This window comes from Rhinichthys klamathensis, unplaced genomic scaffold, assembly GCF_029890125.1.
Source record: "Rhinichthys klamathensis goyatoka isolate OS25496 unplaced genomic scaffold, OSU_Roscu_1.1 h1tg000111l_1, whole genome shotgun sequence".
Lineage (NCBI taxonomy): Eukaryota > Metazoa > Chordata > Actinopteri > Cypriniformes > Leuciscidae > Rhinichthys > Rhinichthys klamathensis.
Genome location: NW_026606649.1, coordinates 5,875,343 through 5,901,049, shown reverse-complemented (window position 1 = coordinate 5,901,049; position 25,707 = coordinate 5,875,343). Strand labels below are relative to the sequence as shown.

The 25,707-nt window shown below is 39.9% G+C and overlaps 1 protein-coding gene across 1 annotated transcript in view; it reads right to left on the bottom strand.

Annotated features, from left to right (window-relative positions):
• Nucleotides 1-25,707, bottom strand: part of vps8 (VPS8 subunit of CORVET complex) — a 163,294-nt gene that overhangs the window by 50,642 nt on the left and 86,945 nt on the right. Inside the window, exons 36-39 of the mRNA XM_056254327.1 lie at nucleotides 16,839-16,928; nucleotides 14,384-14,566; nucleotides 14,180-14,261; nucleotides 10,377-10,459 (exon numbers count right to left, since the gene is read on the bottom strand). Coding sequence (XP_056110302.1) covers nucleotides 10,377-10,459; nucleotides 14,180-14,261; nucleotides 14,384-14,566; nucleotides 16,839-16,928 — 438 coding nt within the window. The remainder of the gene's footprint in view (nucleotides 1-10,376; nucleotides 10,460-14,179; nucleotides 14,262-14,383; nucleotides 14,567-16,838; nucleotides 16,929-25,707) is intronic.

Below are 25,707 nucleotides of genomic sequence, written 5' to 3'. Positions count from 1 at the left end.
TTCCTATCTTTTTCTGGGCCTTCAAAGTGTTAATTAAATAGCTGTCAAAGGAGCCCCTCCTGAGCCATCGGATTTCATCAAAAATATCTTTATTTGTGTTCCGAAGATGAACGAAGGTCTTATGGGTTTGGAACAACATGAGGGTGAGTAATAAATGACAGAATTTTCATTTTTGGGTAACTAACCCTTTAAAGCTGCTGTACGTAACTTTTGTAATTTTTTTTTTTTTTTACATATTTGTTAAAACTGTCATTATGTCCTGACAGTAGAATATGAGACAGATAATCTGTGAAAAAAATCAAGCTCCTCTGGCTCCTCCCAGTGGTCCTATTGCCATTTGCAGAAATACACCGCTCCCGGTCAGAAACAACCAATCAGAGCCAGGAGGAATGTCTTAGCAGTGTCAATCACGCTCGTGTACGCGCTGATCACACCCCTCTCTTGCACAGTGCGTACCGTCATTCAAACTCAAGATTGCCGGTGTGCCGCAGCTGTGCTAATGGCGGAGAAACAACCTAAACTGCCAATTTCTCGAGTGGCACCTGCTCATAAAACAAAGACGGGTAAAAGGAAAAAGACCGATGACGATAAACAAGCGAAAAAGAAAGAATTAGACAGAGCCCATTGACTCGGTGTCAAAACTCTAGCCGCGTAGCATGTAGATAAAATGTCACGCACTGACTGTTTTTTAATGATTTTGTTTTTGTCACCATTTCTGTACAAGCTTATGATTTGGCACACACACCAACTTACATTATATCTTAAGGTTTTCTTTTAGTTTTTCCCCCGCTTTTTTTCTTATCAATGCGAAAGAGACTCAAATAACTTGTCATAAAGACAAGTTATAGATCATTATAAACTGTTATGTCTACTTTTATTTGTCTACACACACAGCGCGTTCTGCCGTCTCTCTCTCTCTCTCAGTGAAGTCCATTCTGAAACGTGTCTGAAAATGAAACTGTAACTCAGCTAATACAGACATGAGAGATGTCTGTAGAAAGCCTGAATTGTCTACTTTTAAATTAAGTAATTTATATCAAAAACAAATATTCTCTGTTTATGTAATCTGCGTGAAACCTAAACGAGGTTCAGTTTCTCAAGTCTTTGTCATTATCTCTAATGTGACCACACCCACGCAGCCTGTTTTTTTTTTACAGGGACCAGATGCCACTGATCAGTCCTGCTAACTTAAACATTTACACGAGTCTCTTCAAACTGTTTTTCTCTGAGAGCGCTGTACCAACATCAGCAAGCATCTACATGAACATAGTAAAATGAAAAAGCAAACACCTTGGAAATGACAGGTATGTTGAACAGGAACTGTTTTCAGGAATGGCACAAAGGTGTGTGACTGTTCATGTCTCTGTTTAGATCAGTGTGCTCAATAATGTGCCTTTTTTTCCTTCATTATGTATATTTGGATTGTGTTGTGTTGTGTTGTAAATAATATCAAACAATCAAAAAGCCATTCTTTTATTCTCCTTACATTCTTTGTTTTAGTCCCCTCACAGTCTCATTCAGCTGAGGGCCATTAAGGGTCTTTGTCTTCCAGGTATGAAATGCATCAATATTCATGATCGTTCACGCCCTCCCTGCATAAGCCTTCCTGACACAAAATGTGTCTTACAAATTTTAAATTAATATATTGTTTATGTGAATGAATGGGCATGATGTTTTTCACATCGTTTTGAAGCAAAAATTCAAAAGTCTTGTGAACAAATAGTCAGTATGGGTTTTATGGGCTTATTTCAGTGACCTAATTTTTTTTTTTTCACAAACCACGCATAACCAATTTTCTGAAAACTACAAACTTTTACATACATGCCGCTCACATATTATTGTAGCAGAGTTTGTGCTGAATAAATACAATGTAATCAGACTTTAGCCATGAAAATGTAACAAGATAAATAAGCACAAATGTCAGGGCATGTCAAAACACCTCAGACCCCAGAGGGTTAATGATGTATAGTTTATCAAGTTGATTAATGTTTTTTACTTTAAACTAAGAATAACTTAACTAGTGTAAACAAAGAACACTTCATTGCGCCAGCGTCCTCCTGCTGGTTAACACCTTTTCACCTTTAATCCTCAAGCTGGTGATGTCTGACAAACAATGATGATGTGGTGTTTCACTCATAATTCATAAAAGTCATAAAACAAACAAATACACAAGAATCATCAGCAACACTTGAAATGTCTTAGCCATTTACTGCAGAGCAAATACTGTATGCAATAAAATATTAGTGTCACTGTCACTTGATGGTAGATCTGGTGAAGAAGCTGTAAGCGATCAAAATATGAATTTTAAAGATATTGAAAATTATAGTTGAGAATATGGTTGAGATTGCAAATTTGAGCCAGATGTTAAAGCTGCAGTAGGGAGTTTTGAGAAAACGTTGACTTAGCCTGAAAATTTGAACAAGCACAACTTACAGGTCCCACCTCCTTGCTCTCTGCTGCGCTACAGCCCTCCCTCCACAGCTCGTCCTCCACAGCGGAGCCTGTCGTGAACGCGCAGGCTAGTAAACAGGGCCACCGATAACAGCAGATAAAAAGTTATATGGCACATTCACTAATAGGGACTAAACGTCAATAATATGCTTTACATTGACTATGGCCTGCCCATACTTTGACTACAAACTTGGTCCTCAAATCATTATGTATTTTGCAATAGCCTACATGTAACTTTATAACGTTGCACTCTTTCTATAAGTTATAAATAGCTAGTAAGATAACGTTATATAACGGTAACTAACGTTACAGTATGTAAGTAATTATTCTAGCGATATATAATGCTAGATAAGGTGTGCTAGTACATTATTTCAGCAACATGACAAGCCAGTGAATTAGCAGGTTTCAATTGTTGCTTAGCAGAGTGCGTGACATTTTATCTACATGTTATGCGGCTAGAGTTTTGACACCGAGTCAGTGGGCTCTGCGTAATTCTTTCTTTTTCGCTTGTTTATCGTCATCAGTCTTTTTCCTTTTACCTCTTTGTTTTATGAGCAGGTGTCACTCGAGAATTGGCAGTTTAGGTTGTTTCTCCGTCATAAGCACAGCTGCAGCACGCCGGCAATCTTGAGTTTGAACGACGGCTCGCGTTGTGCAAGAGAGGGGTGTGATCAGCGCGTACACGAGCGTGATTGACACTGCTAATATATTCCTCCTGGCTCTGATTGGTTGTTTCTGACCGGGAGCGTGTATTTCTTGCAAATGGCAATAGGACCACTAGGAGGAGCCAGAGGAGCTTGATTTCTACACAGATTATCTGTCTCATATTCTACTGTCAGGACATAATGACAGTTTTAGCAAATACATTTTTTCAAAAGTTACCTACAGCAGCTTTAAATGTAGTGGGGAAATTAGCTCTGACGATGACAGTGATAATGACAAAAAACATTCACTTAAATTGAACTCTTACAAGTTCTAAAAAGTAACGAAATATGCGTTATTTAATTTTTTTGTAATTGTTATTTAAAAATCAAGAGAGTTTTATACTATAGTGGCAATTAGAAAGCAATCCGTGTTCGATATATATCCAGGTTGCAAAAGACCTGAATATGTAATAACGACTGTCGAAATATTCATACATTTAAGGGTTAAAACAATTTAGTTGGCAATTAAAGACAATTACTAAATTGTTGGCAATTTAGTATTTACCACGACCTAATCTAGAGTTTAATCCTAATAACAAATCCTTTATTACCAGTTTTAAATGGTACATCAGTTATCAGCTACATCAGGTGTGGTTAAAAAACATTATCTAACCCTTTATGTATGAGCTAATTAAACAAAAATAATTTGTCAATTAAGGTGGGAAATTAATGAAGAAATCACTATTTGTATATCACGCAATAGTTAATAGTTTGAAAATGAATTATAAGTGCTTTCTTACTGTTTGTCAAGTGTTACCACCTATTATCAAGTGTTTCCAAAAATCCTTACTGACCCCAAAACTTTGAACTGAACAGTATCTTTGTAAACCACAAAATAATAAATACAAAAAAAATTAAAAATGAATAAGCACGGGTTCAAAAGAAATCCCTGAAGTTCTAAAGACAGCAGTTTGAAGCAGAACAGCAGAGTGCTGGTGTAATAGCACTGATAAGGAGTGGGGAGACCGGAAGATCGATGGGGGAAAGCTGACAGGACTGAATATGTGCAGATGAAAACAGATAAAGGTCTTCCACTGCCCAAAGCCTTAACCTATTCTTGAGCTGTGGAATCGATCTCATGGAAAGAAAAATGTGTGTGAGTGTGTGTTTGAAACAGCTACACAAGGCTCTGAGCTGGAAGAGCCATTGGAAAGCAAATTTGCTGTTCAGCTTCTGCAGTATTTCCATCAATCTAAATATAAGGATCAAGAGCGGATTGTGTGAAAGTGCATGACAAAAACTAATTTTAAAACATTTTAAAAGCTGCATCTGTAGATGCTACTGTAAGCAATTGTTCCTATTTACTGTGAATCATTTAGCATGTCCTCCATATTGAATAGATCTGAATCTGAACATCCAGTAACAGTCCCTTAATTATTATTATTATTATTTTTTTTTACAAAATTAAGTTGAACAATTCAAAATGAAACCGAAAATTAGTAAAATGAGCTTTTAAACAAAACGTCTCGGTTACTAACGTAACCTCGGTTCTCTCTAGAAGAGGGAACGAGTGTTGCGTAAGCTAGCTTACGCTACGGGAAAAACTCTTTTCTCGAGAATACTGAGGCCAAAAATTATCCTTATAATTTGTATTAATTTAAAACGCATTTGCTGCAGCGAGCAGACCTAGGCGAGGCTGCTCTGCGGCAACTGCTGCAACCTATCGAGGGACTGCTCGTGACGTAAGCACCAATGAGGGCGCTGGCGCCCTCGGTCGTCACGTCCTGCGCGAATGGGCGTGGCTTATGCCTATATAAGCCAGAGCTCGATAGGATGCTCCTTGGTTTTCATCAGCTGAAGCGAAACCAGATGGTAGTACAAGCACGGCAGGGTTACACAACACTTGTTCCCTCTTCTAGAGAGAACCGAGGTTACGTTAGTAACCGAGACGTTCTCTTACGAGAGCACTCTCGTGTTGCGTAAGGTAGCTTACGCTACGGGAACCCAATTTAAAACGCCGTGCGTGCTAAATCTACCACAACACTGACCCAAGGGCGAGTGCCCTGAGCTCATATGATATTGGGATATAAAAAGCCGAAGGATGGGCTTAACAAATCTACCACAACACTGACCCAAGGGCGAGTGCCCTGAGCTCATATGATATTGGGATATAAAAAGCCGAAGGATGGGCTTAACAAGAATGATATAAGGCAAACGTGGTTACCTTAAGTGAACAAGGGTGATTAACACAGATAACAGTCAGAGGAGGCATTAGCCTGTCTGAACTGAAACTTGCAGTTTGCGGAAGCGAGTCCGGCAGAACTGAGCAGATTAACTAGACTGATAACAATCTAGCTTGAAGAGCGGGAACTTCCAGGTTATAGAACCTTATAAATGTAGACGGAGAGGCCCAGCCTGCCGCCATACAGATATCTTAAAGATAAATCCCACTGGACCAGGCCCACAAAGAGGCCACGCCTCTAGTGGAATGAGCTCTAACGCCCAGAGGGCAACGAAGGCCCTTAGATGCATAAGCCAGTGAGATAGCGTCCACTATCCACCTGGAAAGGCTATGTTTCGAGGCAGCTAGACCTTTAAAACGGCCACCAAAAGAAACAAAGAGCTGTTCTGACTGTCTTGAAAGCAGCCGAACTTTCCACGTAAATTCTCAGGGCCCTAACTGGGCAAAGGAGATTCACGTCAGACTCGCTGTCAGATCCGGAGAGGGCTGACAGGGAAATAGCTTGCGCTCTGAAAGGAGTGGCAAGTATTTTGGGGACATAACCATGTCTCGGTTTGAGGATGACCTTGGAGTCATTAGGCCCAAACTCAAAGCACGACGCGCTAACAGAAAGTGCATGCAAGTCACCCACCCGCTTGACTAAGGCGATAGCCACCAGAAAGGGGGTTTTCAACGAGAGATACTTAAGGTCCACAGACTGTAGAGGTTCAAAAGGGGCACCCTTCATGGCCTCCAGGACCAAGGAAAGGTCCCATACGGGAACCGAGGGGGGTCGAGGAGGGTTCATCCTTCTAGCTCCCCTGAGGAAGCGGACTACAAGGTCATTCCTACCCAGTGACTGACCGTGCGAATGTTTGACAAACGATAGTGAAACAAACGAAACAATCTGACAGCGATAGCCGCCACATACACCTTGAGCGTGGATGGGGATCTACCCTTATCCAAAAGCTCCTGTAGGAAGGAGAGAACCTCCGATACCCCACAATCTTGTGGATCCAGGTTGCGAGCTGAGCACCAACCTGAGAACACTGACCACTTGGAAGCATAAAGCCGTCTAGTAGAGGGCGCTCTAGCTTGCGTAATCGTGTTTAACACCCTGTCCGGGATATTGACGGGTAGCCGTTGATGGCCCACACATGTAGAGCCCAAAGCTCGGGGTGTGGGTGCCAAATCGTGCCCCCGGCCTGTGAGAGGAGATCTCTCCTCAACGGGACAGGCCATGGAGCCAGGCTCTAAAGCTGCATCAGCTCCGGAAACCAAACTTGGTTCGGCCAGAACGGAGCTACTTGAAGCACAGAGGAACCGTTCTCCCTGATACGCTTGATTACCTGTCGGTAACAGCGTGATCGGCGGGAAAGCATAGAGAGGGCGGCTGGGCCAGTGATGGGCCAGCGCGTCCTTGTTCTTCGTTAAGCATATTGGACACTGAGCGTTGTCTTAAGACCCAAAGAAGTCGACCTCCGCTGTACCAAAGGTGTCCCACAACAGCTGAACTGTCTGAGGGTGGAGAGACCATTCCCCTGGGGGAACGTTGTCCCTGGACAGCCTGTCTGGAGCCACGTTCAGATTGCCTGGTACATGTGCCGCTCTCAGCGAGAGCAGGTTGCGCTGAACCCGTACAAGGAGGTGTTCTGCCAGTGCATGAAGGTTCCGTGATCTCAGACCGCCCTGGCGATTTATGTAGGAAACCACCGACATGTTGTCCGTGCGGACAAGGACATGGTGGCCCTTTAGAAGAGGAAGGAAGAACCGCAATGCGTTCTCGACCGCCTTCATCTCTAGACAGTTTATGTGCAAGCTCTTCTCTTGGCTTGACCACAGGCCAAAAGTCGGACTGCCCTTGTAGAGGGCGCTCCAGCTCGAATTGGAGGCGTCTGTCGATACCACTTTCAGTTTCGAGATTAGCCCCAGGTTTACACCTGTCTGATACCAGCCGATTGCCTTCCAGGGCTCCAGAGCTTTGACAGAGTTCTGAGTTACCTTGAGACGTAAACGACCAGATGCCCATGCTCGACGCGGAACCCGCGTCTTTAGCCAGTGCTGTAAAGGGTGCATGCGAAGCAGGCCTAAACGAAGCACCGCTGAGGCTGAAGCCATGAGGCCTAGAATCCTCTAAAATCTTTTGAGAGGAGAGACGTCGCCTACTTTGAATGACATCGCCAAGCTCTGAATACACAAAGCGCGCTGTGACGTCAGCCACAGATCCAGATCCATTCCCAGAAAAGAAGCTTTCTGACTGGGAGATAGCAAACTCTTGGTCCAATTGACTTTGAGGCCCAGAGCCTCCAAATTGCTTAGTAATAAAGCCCTGTGTGTCACAAGTTCCACCTCCGACTGGGCCATAATCAGCCAGTCGTCCAAATAGTTCAGTATTCGCATACCCTGTTGTTTCAGGGGGGCGAGCATTGCGTCCATGCACCTGCGTCCATGCACTTCGTCGGTGATCGAACTGCAGTGAGTAGTAGAGATGCGCGGTTGGCGATTACAGCCGCGGACTCCGCGGATAAACCGCGGATCGGGCGGATGACGTGACGAAAAAAATATTTTTATTAAATTCGGGCAGGTGGCGGGCGGTTGAACCAATCAAATGAAAAAGATATGCATACATTGTTCAATATTGTTATCTGACTATACCTACATACCAAAAAATCGAGCACACTTTGAAATAGTCAAATTTTCATCAGGCAGCTACTCGAGTCTATGAGACTGCTTGTTATTATCAGAGATTGCAACGCAGGCGAAGGAGGTACGTGACAAACTCAAAAAAGGAGAATTAAAAACAAAGGAAATAGAAGGTCAGAAAAGTGTTGCCTGGAATAAGTTTTACAAAGTGGTAAATCAGTAGGCTATGACACCAGTGCAGGCTATGTAGCCTAATTTGCAAAACCGGCGAAGCAGATTATGTTCATGACAGCCACAAGACGGGTACGTTTCATATGGTGCATCACAAGTGTGTGATGTGATACCAGTTTTTTAAACATTGTTTGAAGCTAAATGTGACAAAATGTTGCTGTTATTTTCAGCGTGAGCCGCTTTGCAAACGGCGCCCCATAGCAGCATGTTGAAATTATGTGCCAAAATGCGTTTTCTATTAGGCTACAATGAAAATAAGATAAGGTTTGCTGAAGTCCGTTTATTTATAGGCTATTTATTTATTTTTGTCCCTGCGCGCCGATCTGAGACGGAGTTCACTGCTGATATTCTGAGAGCTTTCTAGTCTCGCGGCTGTCATCAGCAGCGCCTTGTATCGCCCAATCAGCGGATGGTGGGCGGGTGCGGTTTTGAAAATTGGTCAAAAACGTTGGTGCGGATGGATGGCGGACGGATGATGGGTTTTGTGATGCGGTTGCGGATTAAATAATAGCCCATCCGCGTATCTCTAGTGAGTAGCCTCGTTTTATAATGTTCAGCACCCAATCTGACACGCCCGTGATAGCTTCCCATGCTTTTGCACGTAAAGCTAGGGGTAGAATGGTATCTGGGCTCTGGTCGCTGTAAGCTAGGGAGACCTGATAGGGCTGATAAATTGACACTGTGCTTGCAGTGTTTATCTGAGGCAGCGCGCTAAGACCAGCAGCGGGATGATTTACACATAACATTCTGGAATACGTCTACTACTTAAAAACATCAAAGCTAAACATCATATCTAGTCAAACTGCATCACGACATCGCTACAAATACAGTATGGGATTAAAATCAGTGAACATCAATGTATACCTCGTTTCAGCGACGCTTGGTGAAACAGCATGGAGTGGATGTTTTCGGTTCAGATGCTGAATCATTGAAGTCGTACTGTTGTGGTATGCCAGGTCTACTTCGCAGTAGACACATTGCACCTTGTTCTCTTCCTTTTTAAGTCTGTAATGATCCCAAACTTTAGACATTCTCTGCCGTTTATGGACATCTTTAATCTCCGCCATCACGCCAACTAAATTAAAAATGTATCACGCGCTATGGTGTGATCCCTGCACGTATAGTGCGCGTCATTGGAATTTAACGAGGCTTCGAGGCAGAGTTTTTGCCTCAAGGAATTTTTGTAATCGAATTAATCGAGTAACTCGATGAATCGTTTCAGCCCTATAACCCACGGCCAGCGCCCTCATTGGTGCTTACGTCACGAGCAGTCCCTCGATAGGTTGCAGCAGTTGCCGCAGAGCAGCCAATAGGCGCGCGAGCTGCCTCGCCTAGGTCTGCTCGCTGCAGCAAATGCGTTTTAAATTAATACAAATTATAAGGATAATTTTTGGCTTTAGTATTCTCGAGAAAAGAGGTTTTTCCCGTAGCGTAAGCTAGCTTACGCAACACAAGAGTACTCTCGTAAGAGAACTGACAAAACATATAATTTTAAATGAAAAATGTGATCGCAAACGCAATGAGTTTGATAAAAAAAAAAAAAAAAAATGAATAAATGAACCTAGCGATCCAAAAATATATTTGTTATATTCACACAATTTTATAAGTGTTATAATAAAAGTAGAATGATGCATTATCCTTATAAATGTTGAACTATACGTAATTGTAGTTTGATAATCTGATTCAGATAATCTGAATTAGAATTAGAATATAACAGCAAAACACCATCAAATGAAGTATATAAATCCATTCATAATAGATTTAATATAATGCAATTACAGTATAGTGGATTTTATTAACTATAGCAACTGCACAAACTACATTTTCTAAACCATAACCCTGAAATGTTAACAATTCCAAGATGGCTGATCTGTTGATATATGTGGAGCAGTCGAATGCAGAATCTGTGCAAATGTCTATGCGAGTATGTCAACAGTTTTTGCACAAATAATGTGATTTTGAGCCTACAATCCTATTGTCAAGTCATAAGGTTTCAAGTCTTTCCAAACAAATCCCACATACCCAACAGAACAATAATATCTCAATCTCATACATGCCACAATTGCTGGAACACAGCGACGCATGCCTGAATGCACACACAATGGCTGCCATTTAGTAACACACACACACTAAACGGCCCAGTTGTAAAACTAACAGTAGGAGCTGCTAAAAAAGTATCTGCTTACCTGTAGGATGCGCTGAATGATGGCAGGTGGGGCAATAAAACTGGACATGCTGTTTAAGACTTTCATAGTGAGCTCTTTTAGTGCTGAGGAAAGAAAGAAACAATTGGGATTGACTGAGCCCTTTTTATATAACATTTATTAACCCATATAACATTCATTTTCTTTTTTTATCACTTATAAATGCACAGTATGCAAATGCATCTAGGATTTGGAATTTTCTACTTGTAAATACGAATTCCTTTATGTACTTGGAAATTGTAAACGCAATATATCCGACTCAACTTGAAAGCCGGCCGCATAAATCTTTTCTATTATTACAATTTTTTGAAAAAGAGCATCCTTATCATCATTTCAGAAGTAAAGCAAGAAATACTTAAAAATTATTTGGGGCATTGGAGTTACAGAGGTTAAGGACCACTGCTATACTGTAGAAGATAAACTCAAAACTAGTCAGGGTATATACAGCAATCCTTAAGTTAAATTTACTACTTTTTAATACCTTTTTTACTACCTTCCGAATTTTTTTTTGAACCATCACGACACTGAATTGCAAGTATTAATCAGCGACCTTTCTATTATTTACACAGATTTTGACATATTTAACATACAAAAAATAATAGATTTAGAGACTGATGTCAGTATTACTAATATTATAGCTACTGATGTCTCGATGAAAATGATTTCCCCCCAAATTTTAAACATTTATTAGGCTTCAAAAAATATAAAAACTTATAATTTAAGTGAACTTAAAACAATCCTCTCTTAAACCCATAATACATGTCATATTTACCTGTGCCATACAGAAATTGAATATGGTTATAAAACAGTCCGCACTGCATAAATTATAAATGAAATATAGATTAATCCTTATCAAAGCTACAAGCGTTCTTTAGTCAAGAGCAGTGAGTAATTTTCTCTGTTCTTTAGGTTAACTTTACTGAGACCGACAGAATTAATGGCTGCTGTCACTTTAAGATCTGCCGCTGCTGACAGGATCTCACGCATCACATTCTCTCACTACTATTTACTTCCATTTAAGATTTTATTTAACTCATTTAACACGGTTCTTGTGAGGATACTCGACAAAACGGACATTTTGGCATAAATGTGTGTGTGTTATTGTTCGTTCAAGCGCGAAAGAGAACTCGATACTGGCGCGCGTCTTTCTGTGCGTCGTGTGTCAGGAGGACATTCACTGACAGCGCGTATTGTCACTGTCGCGCATTAAAGCATTTGCGTGAATAAGAGCGTGATCATAATCCTAGCTAAAGGATGACAGAAAGAACGGATGCATTGCTGCGTTAATTGCAAAGCTGGACAAAAATGAATCGCATGAGTTAACGTTGCTGTCAGCACTTGTCATACATTGCTGACAGAAAATATTGCGGTTTGAAGTGGACTCGTTTTCATGGTAACGTAGGCCTAACGTTACACCGAATGTTTTTTTAGTAACTACACAGAAATGTTCTACATTAAATATTTAGCTAACAGTCTGAAATTATCCTGATCTGAGCTAATTTCCTGAATCAACCAACTCACATCTCCTTTCTTTCTTTTCATCCATGATGACATTCGTCACCTGTTGTTGTTTCTGGCGTTTCATCACTGACTGTGTCGCAATCTATTTTTTTTACAGTCTATGGTCGCAACCGCTATACCTGCTCATTAGAACTTTCAGTGAGCTATTTTACACAGGCTCGGTCCTGCTCCTCCGTGGCAATGACGGCGTGCGGTTAAAAATCACAACAAACGAATTTGAAAGTGTCCCCCTTGTCGCATAGGAAATTACGCCCATGGGTAGGACATCATCCCCAGGCTTCATGAACTTGCGCTCCATGCTTTCACCGACGATGCTAACGTCACGTATGGATCTCAATCACAGTGTGTTGCCAGGACCCGCCCTGCTCTGCTTCTGATAGGCTTGTAACGTTAGTTAGAGCTGCGTTAGTCTCAGCCTCAGACGTCACGCCCACGGAACATTGGCTAAACGTCTGATGCATATGGTACACTTACAGTAACTGGAAACACTTCAGAAATGTCGAAGTCGTCATCTGATTGGTTGAATTTTATCGGATTTCCGGGGGGCGCGAGTGTCGCGTTTATTTTCGGTCCGCCAGGAAACAAAGCGCAGACGTGTGATTGCGGAAGAAAAACTGTTGTGTTTACATGAGTGACAATGAGCATTTATCAAGATCAGCTAAACGTAGGATTCTCAAAAGTATGCGAGGTTCACGGCATAGACTCTTGAAGTTTTCTTCTCCTTCTTTCATTTTCTATGCTGACTGACTTGTTGCACGCCGGTCTGTTGTTTGCGGGGACATCTCCACGCCCCGAAACGTGACGCTGAACGAAACGAACTGTAATTGGTTGTTTGACATGTCGGTCAAACGGCCTTATGGGCGGGCCTTGGCCAAAGAAAGCTGCTATGAATTCCAGACCTTCAGCCGTCAGTCTGATATCGAAAGCCAAATGGTTCAGAATTCGCGTGGATTTGATCGCCGTATAAATATTAAAACGCCGTCTTCATAACGCCGCCAGGCGTTAAATAAGCGCCGTCAGGCGATAAGTTAACGTCACACGCCGCCACGCGTTAAAATAACGCCACTCGCCGATAGATGTTAAATTGACGCCACACGCCACTCAAAAGCATCACTTTCATCAAATTTTAGGTGACATAATTTCCAGTAGGCAACTGACTGTAAACGAGCAGGCTTATGTGCTGGGGCTGAGCCCCGGAGAGCCCCGGCCCAATTTAACCACTGTATAATAAACCAAACGGCTTACTCAATCCTATCGCACTCAATGAGTTGATTAACTCATCCCGTGTTGATGGTTGATTATCTGAACGTGCTCCTCCCGAACTTTGTTAGGCTATATATAATTTAAAAATAATTTAATGAATGAATTTAAGGGATCGCATAAAGGGAAATCTAGGGACATTTATGCGCAAATGAGCTGGGCATTATGCTGTCCCTATCGCAGTTAGACCGTAACATCTGAAATTATTTGACTCTACAGACATTTTTCTTGTCTCTGATAACGGGAGGGGCGAGCCAGACTACATCTGGTGCTGAGCCGGATCTTAAGCTCTTGTTTTAATTTTTTCTTGAACAAAATTAATTTACGTCATAATAATAGTCATTTAGTGTGTTTACACCGCAAAACAAATTCTTGCCATTTTCGCGCTCTTCCAAACAGGATTGTCTTCTCCGACTTGCCGTAGAGTCCTCAAACTCAGAATAGGAGGGGCCATGTAGATGAGCTTACAAATCTGCATTTTGAGTGGCGTGTGGCGTCAATTTAACATCTATCGGCGAGTGGCGTTATTTTAACGCGTGGCGGCGTGTGACGTTAACTTATCGCCTGACGGCGCTTATTTAACGCCTGGCGGCGTTATGAAGACGGCGTTTTAATATTTATACGGCGATCAAATCCACGCGAATTCTGAACCATTTGGCTTTCGATAGTCTGAAGGTCTGGCTACGCGAGACTAGAGCTGCGTTCCTCTCATATGATTGGTAGGTGAAATCAATTGACTCGAAAATATTGAACCGCATGCAAGTTCCCCTTTTTCTTTTTGTCCTCACAGCCGAACGCCGGAGATCCGGCACGGTGCCGGATTATTAAGCCGTGGACACCTGATAGTCTGAAAAAATAATACCTAACTTGGAAAAAATAATACCTCTGAGACCACATTTAACACTTTTAATGGCCTTAAATTTGACAATTTTGATTTATCACTTTTTAATACTTTTTAAAACCCCGCAGGACACCCTGCTAGTGCTTGTGTGTTTGTGTCTCACCGTCTGAAGTGTGTTTGGCATCGGCACCTTTGAGTAGTTTCTGTGGTGACATCATCGCCTCGAGGAGAGGAAACCACAGAGCCTGAGAGTGACAGGAGATTGATGTACACACACAAAGCGAGAGAGAGACATGTAAAACCGTGAATAAGAAGATCAATACATCCTGTTCATTAAAAACACAACTTGTTGGGACTGCACACACACCTCTCTCTGCTGCTGGTTGAGACCGTGCGAGCTCCTCTGGCACAAAGTAATGATGTCATGCAGAGCTTCATCCACTATTTGTAACAGACTCTGCACTTCATTGCCTGTCTCCTCCTCCTCATCGTCGGGCTTGTCTGCCTCTGAGCCTTTTAGTGCAAGTTTGTGCAGTTTGCCCTTCAGGGTCTGAGAAGCAGAGATCAACAGATCAATAGCGCATTTCCACCTGCCCTTTCTGTCTCACCAGGGATATTTAAGACAATGTTCTCTGAAACAACATCTAAATGAACCATGAGTAAATCCATTTCACAGACTTCCAGATTTTTTGCAAAATCTAAATCAGTGCTTAAAAAAAAAGGATGCAGTTTCTGCCATGGCTAGCATTACTTTAGTACAGTAACAATATTCCAAACATTTTCAGTTACACTGAAAGCTGATATCATACTTTTAAGGTGTGGTCACATTTACTGTTGTTCTGCCATTTTTACAGGCGAAATCCAGTCATATCAATAGGAATCTGCATAATCTGGAATTTCGTGTGAGGGCAAAGTTTTCCCAGGATTCCCAGCAAGCAGATTTCGCAGGATTCAACACATAGCTGCTTGGTTTTATAAATTATTTTTGTGTGAGCTATGATTCATACCTCATTACACTATTGACAACAGACAATGGACCTTTTATGCTTGTGAAATTTTACCAAAATGTACAAATGTGACCGCACCTTTACACTATGAATCCAAGAGAAGATGACAACTTTCATTTACATTTACTTAAGACAAACTGTTTACTTCAATACCTCGCCAAGACGGGCATTTTGAACAAGAAGAGCATTTGATTGTTTCATCTCGTGAACACATAACCACGAAGCGAGAGAACTCGTCGCAGAGTGTGCATGCACATACACATTGCGTTCAAAAGCAGTTGGCGAAGTAGTGGTACTTTTAGACATTAGTCTAAGGTCATACATTATGGTGATTTCCAATGGATACATTGAGACTGGTGACTACATGATGGTGACATCTGTTACAAAGTATTTTACTGTAATTAGATGCTCTGATAGCATTTTCCAGTAGCAGCAGTGAAATTATGCAATACAACGGAATTAAGCATAGTCATTAAACATCTATTTGTAAACATCCTGTCCTTAATGTTTAAGGTCCAGTAATAAGATCTGCTGACTGTACCACTCTCTTTAGCACTTTATACTTCGGGGCAGTGCAGTTCCCACACTATGCTCTGATATGCCTAGTCAGGATACTTATAATAGTGCACTTACAGATGCTGACCAGGATATGATGGCATGCCAAACAACTAATTTGTGGAGAAAATCCGCTGACATGCTTTTTCTTCTTCTTTTTTTACCTCAGTGCTGGTGTGACAAGATCAGACTAACTTCTCTGTGTAATTCTCAGAAACTGCTGACCCTCTTGACTCAAGTTTCCATCGATGCAAAGGTGTATGGTCACCACTCTGTAGCAGTGGTGGATGAAGTACACAAATCAAGTACTTGAGTAAAAGTACAGATACTCAATTCAAAATTTTAGGAGTAAAATCTACATTTGTGGTTTCAACAATCAGATGCATTTTCACTAGTTTAGTCTGGAATCCAAGGTTCCTCCCATTGTTTACATGTAAATGAATTGAATCTGTTCATCTTATAAAGAAATCATATCTCTTCACAAGACTTGGATTAAACCGCTCAACTCATATGGATTTGTTTTATGATGCCTTTACCATAACCTTTTTTGGATCTTTTAAGTTTTGGTGACCTGGATATTAAATGGAGGTCTCATTAAAAAATATATTCTGTTTTGAACATTAAGTAAAGTCTTAAGGGGTTGGAACGACATGAGGGTGAGTAAATGATGACAGAATTTACATTTTTTGGTGAACTATCTCGTTAAGGGTTAAATGCAAGAATGCATCATATGTAAAAGACCTGTTTAATGTACCGGTAATCCTGATAAAAATGTGGTGAATTTGTCAGATGCAGAGTCCCTGAGCATGCGCTGACTGCCTGTGCTCACAGTGTTATAGCAAATGTCAAAGTAAAAATAATTAACATGGATTTATAATAATATAATTGTATAATTATAATCATCATCCATATACTAAAAAAAGATTTAATGCAGAAAATTGCTGGTCTTAACAAATCACGTAAATAATATATTTTGGATTCAAACTGGAAAATGTTACTGAAAGACAATGAGTTTGCAGCTTTGCAGGCAAAATAATTAATGGTATTTGCTCCATTATGATTAAAATGTGAAAAACAACAACAACAACAAAACAGCATCTAGTTGTTAACAATTCAAATGCAATTTATTTGTTATTGTATTTCAGTCATAATGGAGAAAATGCCATTCAAAGCAGCCAATAAGCATTTTAAGCTAACATGGATCCACTTTGCCCAGTTTTGGGGTTTGCTGCAGGCTTGTGTGGTGTGATGAACTCAAACCTGTAGCAGCACTTCGAAAGCTCCCTGTACATCTCCCTTCCTCTCCAGCAGGAAGGCTGTGGCCTCATGCAGCTTGTGTTTCTCTGTGATCTGTGATTAGACAAGACAGAGATAAGACAGTCAATTGTGTTGCAGTCAAATTGTCAAGATTATCAAGACAAATGATCCACTCCGAGCCGCCCACAGGACGCACAGACTCAGATTGAGAAAGTGTGTTTAGGTGAGACTGTTTGTTACTGAAAAACCATTTCCACAATGAAACCTTCAAGAACATTTTGGAACTAAAGGGAATTATGCAGAAGGCAGAGAAACACAAAAACAGGAATCCATAAATACAGTTCAATCCATGAATACAAAAACAGGGCAGGTATGAGAGTGCACAGAGAAAAATGACAATACAGACTGACAGAAACACAGTAGCAAGCAGATGGGTCTAGATATGGACACATATACAAAGAGCAGTGAAACAAGTATAAGGCGAGATGGCAGGATTTTAGAGATGCTTTATACATATATATGTATGCGCGTGTGCAAGCTGTCTGTTCAAATATTTAGCAGGTGCCACTCAGCCTCTGTAACGGTATTGATTCTCTCTTCTGACTCTGTCTGTCTGTCTGTCTCAGCGCGCGGCAGATATCTTCCCTCCCTCCATTATTCATTCATTCGTTCCTCCAGGCATCTTTCTGCATCAGCCTGTCAGCTGGCACCCTAATTACATCAGATTGCCAAGCAACCTTTACTCACTCTATCAGTGGTTTCATGTTGATTGATTAGATAGTGTGTGGTCTACTAATCGCCAACCTGCCCTGCCAAACCTGTAATTTGAGCGGTGAATTCAGTAATCATCTGTACAATTTCTGTGCAAAAACGGTCTTATTTACTAATCACCCGCAATCCATTTTAAACAGTCGCTAAATGTGGTAAACTCACACTGAACCATGATTATTGAAGTCACTCTCAAATTTTTCAGCGTAAACATGCTTTTTATGTAGATTTGGCTCATTATAGATTGTGCCTTATTCACAAACTATCTGCCTGCTGGCAATTAGCATCACACTACTTAAATTGCAAACTTTCACTCTTTTTGACTAAAGAACTTTATTGCATGGACAAAAATAGCTGAAATATTTAGCAAATGTCTTCTTTTGGTTAAAGAGATTTGAATTGACTTTCTGAGACTCCATGCAAAGAATAACCAGGATTTACATTCATTATAGAAATGATTTTGTAATTTTTTTAATTGATCATTGCAGTTGTTCATGTTATGACTGGACATATATTCAGATTCCTGCAGTAGTCAAACGTATTTTGCACGATTTTAATGAGCCAATCCAGGAGTCTGAATCACAGGAGTGCAGTACAATCAGAGTAATGTATGCCAGATTGCAGTAGCCTGCTACATCCTCGATAGCCTGGTACTCAGAAGAAGTGTGCAAATTGTGTTCAGCAAAGATTTGCTGGCAGCATTTGAGTCATTATTTGAATTCCTAAATAGATCAGGAAGCACAATATGTCAGCGTCTGTATGCAAACTATACTTTTCAATATGTGCTGACAAAACTCATGTGAGCTTCTCTAAAATACAACATTTGTGAGTCCTCATTTTAGCTCCGTTCAAAAAATGTGCAAAGCTGCCCCTGGAGTCATAACTGAGTGCTGCCAACAGACGAAGAGTACTGAAAAGTATTGATGGAAAAATACCACACCTATTTTATCCAATGAATGTGTGTGCTATGTATCGTTTGTGCTTATCAACTTGGCCTTTAGCTTATCAATAAGTTAAAATTCTGGGAATCAACTCTCTAAAGTCTCACTTCACTTGAGGATTGCTAATTGTGTGGGGCACGTGTGTGTCTGGTTATTAATAGAGTGCTGCCCATAAAGAGCATTTCAAATCTGTCACTATCTGTAGAACCATATGCTATTTAATAGGGCTGCACGATTATGGCTAAAATGATAATCACGATTATTTTGATCAATATTGAGTTCAAGATTAATTATCACGATTATTTGTTGATTTTAACCAAAACAAATTTTATTGTCACATAGGCTAATTATAACTGCTTTCACATCCATATTGTGCAACATTCCTGCTAATGTACAAATATGTGCATCAAAATAAAACAGGTCATCTTATTCACCAAAAGTCAGTGCATCTTTAAAGAATAAATAAAAATAAATAAAACAAAGAAAATGTAGCAAAACTTCAACAGGGCACTATTTTACATTGTGTAAATATATTTTAGGAAGCAAAATATAAACTTGCATTGTACCTGCATAATGGATGTGAATAAAAACTCAAAATATACAATCTGTGTAGACTGTGGAGTGCCGCAAGGATCGGTGTTAGGTCCTCTGCTATTCTCAATATATATGCCGCCACTTGGTAATATTATAAGAAAACATGGAATTAATTTCCACTATTATGCTGATGACACTCAATTATATATTTCATCACGACCAGATGAAAACACTAACTTATCTAAATTGAGTGTCTTAAAGATATAAAATGCTGGATGACGTGTAATTTCCTGCTATTAAATTCAGATAAAACGGAGGTATTACTTATTGGTCCAAAAAACTACCCACAAAACCTCTTACAATACAACTTTAATTTAGAATGATGTCCTGTTACTTTATCCACTACAGTAAAAGACCTGGGTGTTATACTAGACCGCAACTTGTCTTTCGAAAATCATATTTCATATGTTACAAGAACAGCCTTTTTCCACCTTAGAAACATTGCTAAGCTACGTAATATGCTATCTGTCATATTATCTGATGCAGAAAAGTTAATTCATGCATTCATGACCTCGAGACTAGATTACTGTAATGCTTTATTAGCTGGTTGTCCTGCATCCTCAATAAACAAGCTACAGTTAGTGCAAAACAGTGGCGCCTCCAGAAATTTTTCATAGGGGTGGCCAGATGGGGCCACTTAAAATCTTGGGGTGGCACACCAAAAATATAAACCATAATTTCAGAATTTTATTCTACTGTTGTAGTAAACCGGCCTGTAGAAAACTATCAGAAAGACTTAAGGAAACTCCTACTGATATACTTTGGTTTATTGTGTTATATTTAATGTTAGCTTACTAATGATATTAGTAGGGCCCTACTAATATATATTAGGCATGATAAGGGCCCTCGCCCCACGGCAAATTTCCAGATACTTACATAATTGTGATGAATTTAATCCTTTTTAAGTTATTATTTTGCAGTGTAAGATTACAGTTAACACCTTTAAATATTACATAAATGTACTATGGATTTTTAATAAACTTAATGAGTGTATAAATCAGCAGCAAAAAGTAATTCTTGAAAAAATCTGCACAGTAATTTTATAAAATCTAAATATGTTAATAAAAAAAACAAATTACTATTAGTTCTCTTATAAAATTCAATCAGGCAATCATACATTTCACAATTTTATAATTATATATTAATGTCAAGAATTCAGAAGTGCATATATAACCTACACTACAAAGAAATAATATACAATTAAATTATGCTTATTTTAAATGTATTGAGCAGGCTAGGTATAACAAAATATATTGGCTTTTAATAATATTTCAGTGCTCAAACCCATGATAACATGAAAAACAGAGCGCACACAGCGTGTATGCGCATCTCGGGTGCAGAATGATGTGCTCAAAGCAACATGGTGACTCTATGTGCAGCGCTGCGCTGCATAAGTGCGCATTTATAAGTTCACGTCACTCACAAAGCGAAGAAATGTCGAGCGCACAAATCCTAGTGCGATTTGTTCCTTTGTTTCAGTGTTATATTCCAGTTATTGTGGGTTTGATGTCGATTCATAGTCCCTGTGATGTGTGTGTGATGATCTAGCAAGCACACGGTAGTGAGTCGTTTAAAAACAACAACAAACTCCAACAAAATAAAGTAATTTTATGCTAATCTACAGCCTTTTATCTACAGATCATGCATTATAATGTGAATATATCATATTGGAGAGAGTTTTACCGTGCATCCAAGAGGCGCGCGCGCTGTTTGAGTATGAATGGAAAAGTGATTGACAGCCGCAGAGAAGGGAAAAGAAGTTTCCATATACTTTAATGATGTAAATAGACTTCTGTCCCTCACATTAAGCTATGGAATGACTTCAGATGACGTTGTCACCCAAACTGACGTAAAAAAAAGCGGGAGGCGCGCTGTTTGTATCCCTGCTTGTCAAAACGTGGCAAAGACGCATCAAAAAGCTGCTGTAACAAAATACTGTAACCATTTGGCACTTAAAAAGCACGTCACGACACATAATGCCCCGTCTTCTTTTACTAAAGAATATTTTTGACTTATTTATGAAATGCATAACTGATGCTACTAAATTTTATTCTGGCCGTTGGGGTGGCCAGTGGGGTGGCCAGGAGTCGGCCAGGGGTGGCCGTGGCCACCCCTGGCCACCCCCTGGTGGCGCCATTGGTGCAAAATGCAGCTGCTAGAGTTCTTACTAGGTCAAGAAAATATGATCATATAACACCAATTTTATCATCTCTACACTGGTTACCTATTAAGTTCCGTATCAATTACAAAGTATTACTACTGACCTATAAAGCCCTAAATGGTTTAGCTCCTGTGTATTTAATGGACCTTCTATCGCCCTACAATCCATCACGTTCTTTAAGATCACTAAATTCGAGGCTTCTGGTCATTCCTAGGATATCTAAGTCTACTAAAGGAGGGAGGGCGTTCTCACATTTAGCTCCTAAACTCTGGAATAGCCTTCCTGATATTGTTCGAGGCTCAGACTCGCTGTCCCAGTTTAAAACTAGATTAAAGACGCAACTCTTTAGCCAAGCATTCACATAGGCCTCGTTTACACTGCAGGTCTTGATGCCCAATTCTGATTTGTTGCCTATATCCGATTTTTTTTACCGTCCGTTTACACGTTCTTTAAATTATGACCCATATCCGAGTCATGTGTTTACACTTGACTGAAACATTGCGCATGTTTAAAGGGGTCTTCTTGCTCAGATGGACGAACGCGCAGCGAGATCTCAGGACAGGTGGGAACATACAACACGATCTCATAAAAGTGAGTAGGCTATAGCACAAATTTTATTTCTCATGCCATTTATACTAGGGGTGGTTAATCTGTCTGATTTCCCGATTCGATTCGATTACGATTATTGAAGTCCCGATTCGATTACAGTCGATTTTCGATTATTAACGATTCTCGATTAGCGATTATTGATTTTCCATTTCACAACAGTAAACTAAAATACACTAGACCAACATATGATTATATTAGCAGCAACATTTTGGTATTAATTGCACTTTTTATTTGTTTGATATTCAATGAAAATGTGTTGATGGTTAGTGAGGACATGCAAACATGCTTGTTGTCTACTTCTTAGGCAACCCATTATAAATAAATACATTTTTTAAAGCAATTGTGTTACATTATAATGCAAAGGCACCTGGTTCTATTAATTGACAGCATTAAAGGGCATTTTGTGATTTTCTTCAATTGAAAATCTTTGAAGCAAGTTTGGGGACTCTAGGGCACCCAATTCAGAGAATCACCCAGAAATTCAAAAGAACAGCATTTATCTGAAATAGAAAGCTTTTGTAACATTAAACAATACCGTTCAAAAGTTTGGAGTCGGTAAGAATTCTTATTTAATTTTTTGGGCGAAAGAAGAAATCATTACTTTTATTCATACAAATCGATTATCTGAATCTTTTGTGTGTGTGTGTGACTATAAATACGTTGCTTTAAAAGTAAATGACCCATAAAGAATTAACGTACAATATATTTTATTAACATTGCACAGAACCAACAGGAAAATAAATGTGTGCCTGAACTAGGAGCATATTTGTAGTAAATTCTTTCCTCTGACTGGAAACGTGTCAAATGGCTTCTCATATTTGTCGTGTTTCCGTCGTTAGTTTTATTCTACAAAGCTTACAACTAGGGTTGCTCTTGTCCAGCTCCTTTCCCCCTTCAACTTCAGAAGCCAAAATATTTCCACGTCAGCTAACCTAACAAGGAGGGTGTTTGGATTTAGCGCGCTCAGCCATCGCGTCTCTGTTATGTGCACGCCACAGACGGGTCCGGCCACTGCACTAGCACTTCCGCGCTTCAGAGTTCCGTCTTTCGCGTTCCGTCAATATTACGTTATTATAAATATATATATAACACTTTTTTCTTTTTTTTTGGAAAATCGATTTTTTTACATTTGTGAATCGATTCAGAATCGTCCACGTCCGCATCGCGATGCATCTAAGAATCGATTTTTTCCCCCACCCCTAATTTATACGCCAAAAATAGTTTTTGTTTGCATATCATACGTGCGGATTAAACGCCATAAAGTGCGTATCATACACGCAAAAACTATCTTTGGCGTAAATGAAAACAAATCGTGCAATAAACGCACATTCATGAGATCGTGGCGGGCTTTAACGAGGAGCAGTGGGTCCGAAATTTTAGGATGAGCAAGCCAGCCAACCTTTGATATGTTGTGTCAACGTGTGTCCACATCCCTCTCCTACGACAACACACTGTTTCATCCGTCCATCCGCAGATGCGCGTCGGGGTTTCTCTCGTCATTAAACCGCCTAATGCCTCGGAAAATCCGATCTGCCTGTTTACATGACAGTCGCATTGGCACATATCCGATTTACATCTGATTTATTTCCACATATGAACGAGGCCTGAAACCGATCTCGAAATATCCGAATGCATGCGTTTTTTTCCTGTTTACACTGTCATAGAACACATCCGATCTGTGTCGCATACGAGTAAAAAATCGGAATTGGGTCACATTTCACTGACAGTGTAAACAAGGCCATAATGCTTACCTTTTATACCACTGTTGAATCAGATCGAATGCATTAATATTATGAACAGCAGCTATGCTAATTATTTCCCATCTGCTTTTCTGCTGTTATCGTGAGCAGGGTAAATAGCGTTCATCAGTTCAAGTTTGTATCCAGCCTCTCACGGAGACTTCAGATGCCCCAACACCTGCGATGAGATTACTTAAGGCCTGTGAAGAGACGACTCGACGCCTGTGAAGAGACGACTCAACGTCGGCGATATGTTATACCCTAAATTAATACATGATTAACTAACTGTATTTTTCTATGTACATTTCTGAAATGCATTTTCTGTAAAGCTGCTTTGAAACTAGGGATGTAAACAGTTAATCGATTATCGATTAATTGTCGACAAGAATTTACTCGATTAAATTAATTGTCGGCTAATTGAACATTGCGAACGTGACACGAGATTCTCACACGAGAGACTCGACACAAACTTGAGGCGGCAAAAAAGAAACCAAACATGAGGTGGTCAAAACGTAGTGGACTACCAGCAATATACAGCATGCTAACCTCGAAAATCCAGCTGTATTCTAACAATAACTTAGCTCTCCTTATTAGCTAGGCTCCTTGCATGCTGGCTAATAACTTTTTTTAAAGCTGGGTCTCAAACATTAACGCTGTGTTGGACAGATTTGTGCAGCGGTGTTCCATGAGGGAGAGAGGTGCGGGTGAGCGAGAGAGAGAGAGAGAGCGAGAGGTTTACACAAATTATACAATATCATGGACAACACTTCACATCCGCTGCACAACCTGCTGGTCGGGCAGCAGAGTGTATTCAGCTGGAGATTTCTACAACTCCGCTGTAGCAAGGACCGTTACAGGAAGTCATTTCTACCCACTGCTATTACAATTCACAACAACTCTCTGGGCAGGGAGAGGAGACTGAATGACACGTGAATGATAAAGGACATTATATTATTTTTAACATTATATTTAACACTCAATATTCACATGTGATACTAACTTCACATCTTTGTGCACTGTTGCACTTGTGTATACATTTTATACTTGTTAAGATACATTGTAATATTTGTATCTATTTTTTTATTTTTTTATTTGTCAGTATATGTCAGTCTATGTAATATGTTTGGTTTGTATTCTGTGTTACAATCCTGCTGCAACACTGCAATTTCCCCTTGGGGATTAATAAAGTTTTTCTATTCTATTCTATTCTAGTGCTGCGCGAATGCGCTACGGCGCTCTACAATCAAATACGATTTTAAAAAGGCTTAGTAAAAAAAAAAAAATTCGAAAATCAATGTGTGGCGATCAGCGTTGATATTGTAGCGGGCCGCCACAAATAAATGAACGTATGGGAAACTCTGCCTCTAATTTTACTGTCACCTTTCTCAGGGATGATTTAAGCTGTGTTCAGTTCTATATTTGAAGTTTCCAGGTCTAGTAATTTTACTTTTACCTTTCTCAGACCAAGGGGGATTATAAGTGCTGCTGCTAATGTTTCAAGTTTTTCATACAAGTAGTTTAGATTATTATATGTAGGCTTAATAGAGTGTAGGCTAAGCCTACTCATATAGATTTTTATTTAAAATGTGTTTTATGTTGCTTAATGTTCCACATGCAACAGGTGAGCCAGTGCACAATTATTTTTTATGTATTTTAATTTTCTGTGCATAATTTATTTAGTTAAACTACATAAATGCCATTAGCTGTACCGTATCCCAACTGTTACAATAAAACATCAATTGAGCAATATAACATGCATTTTTATTCAGTATTTAAGCAATATTTTGCTTTTTATGTTAAAGACACTATTGATACTGTGAGAAATTTACATTCTCAGGAAAATAGCCGCTTATCAGTTAATCGTTAATCGATCGATAAGGTCGATCAACTAACGATTAATGAATTAATCGATAATTTGCATCCCTATTTGAAACGATATGTATTGTGAAAAGCGCTATACAAATAAATTTGAATTGACTTGAGAGTGTGCAGCTGTCAGTCACCATGCCGGTGTGGATACTGGCATGCAGAATCACAGATTATTATTTTTGGAAGTATGA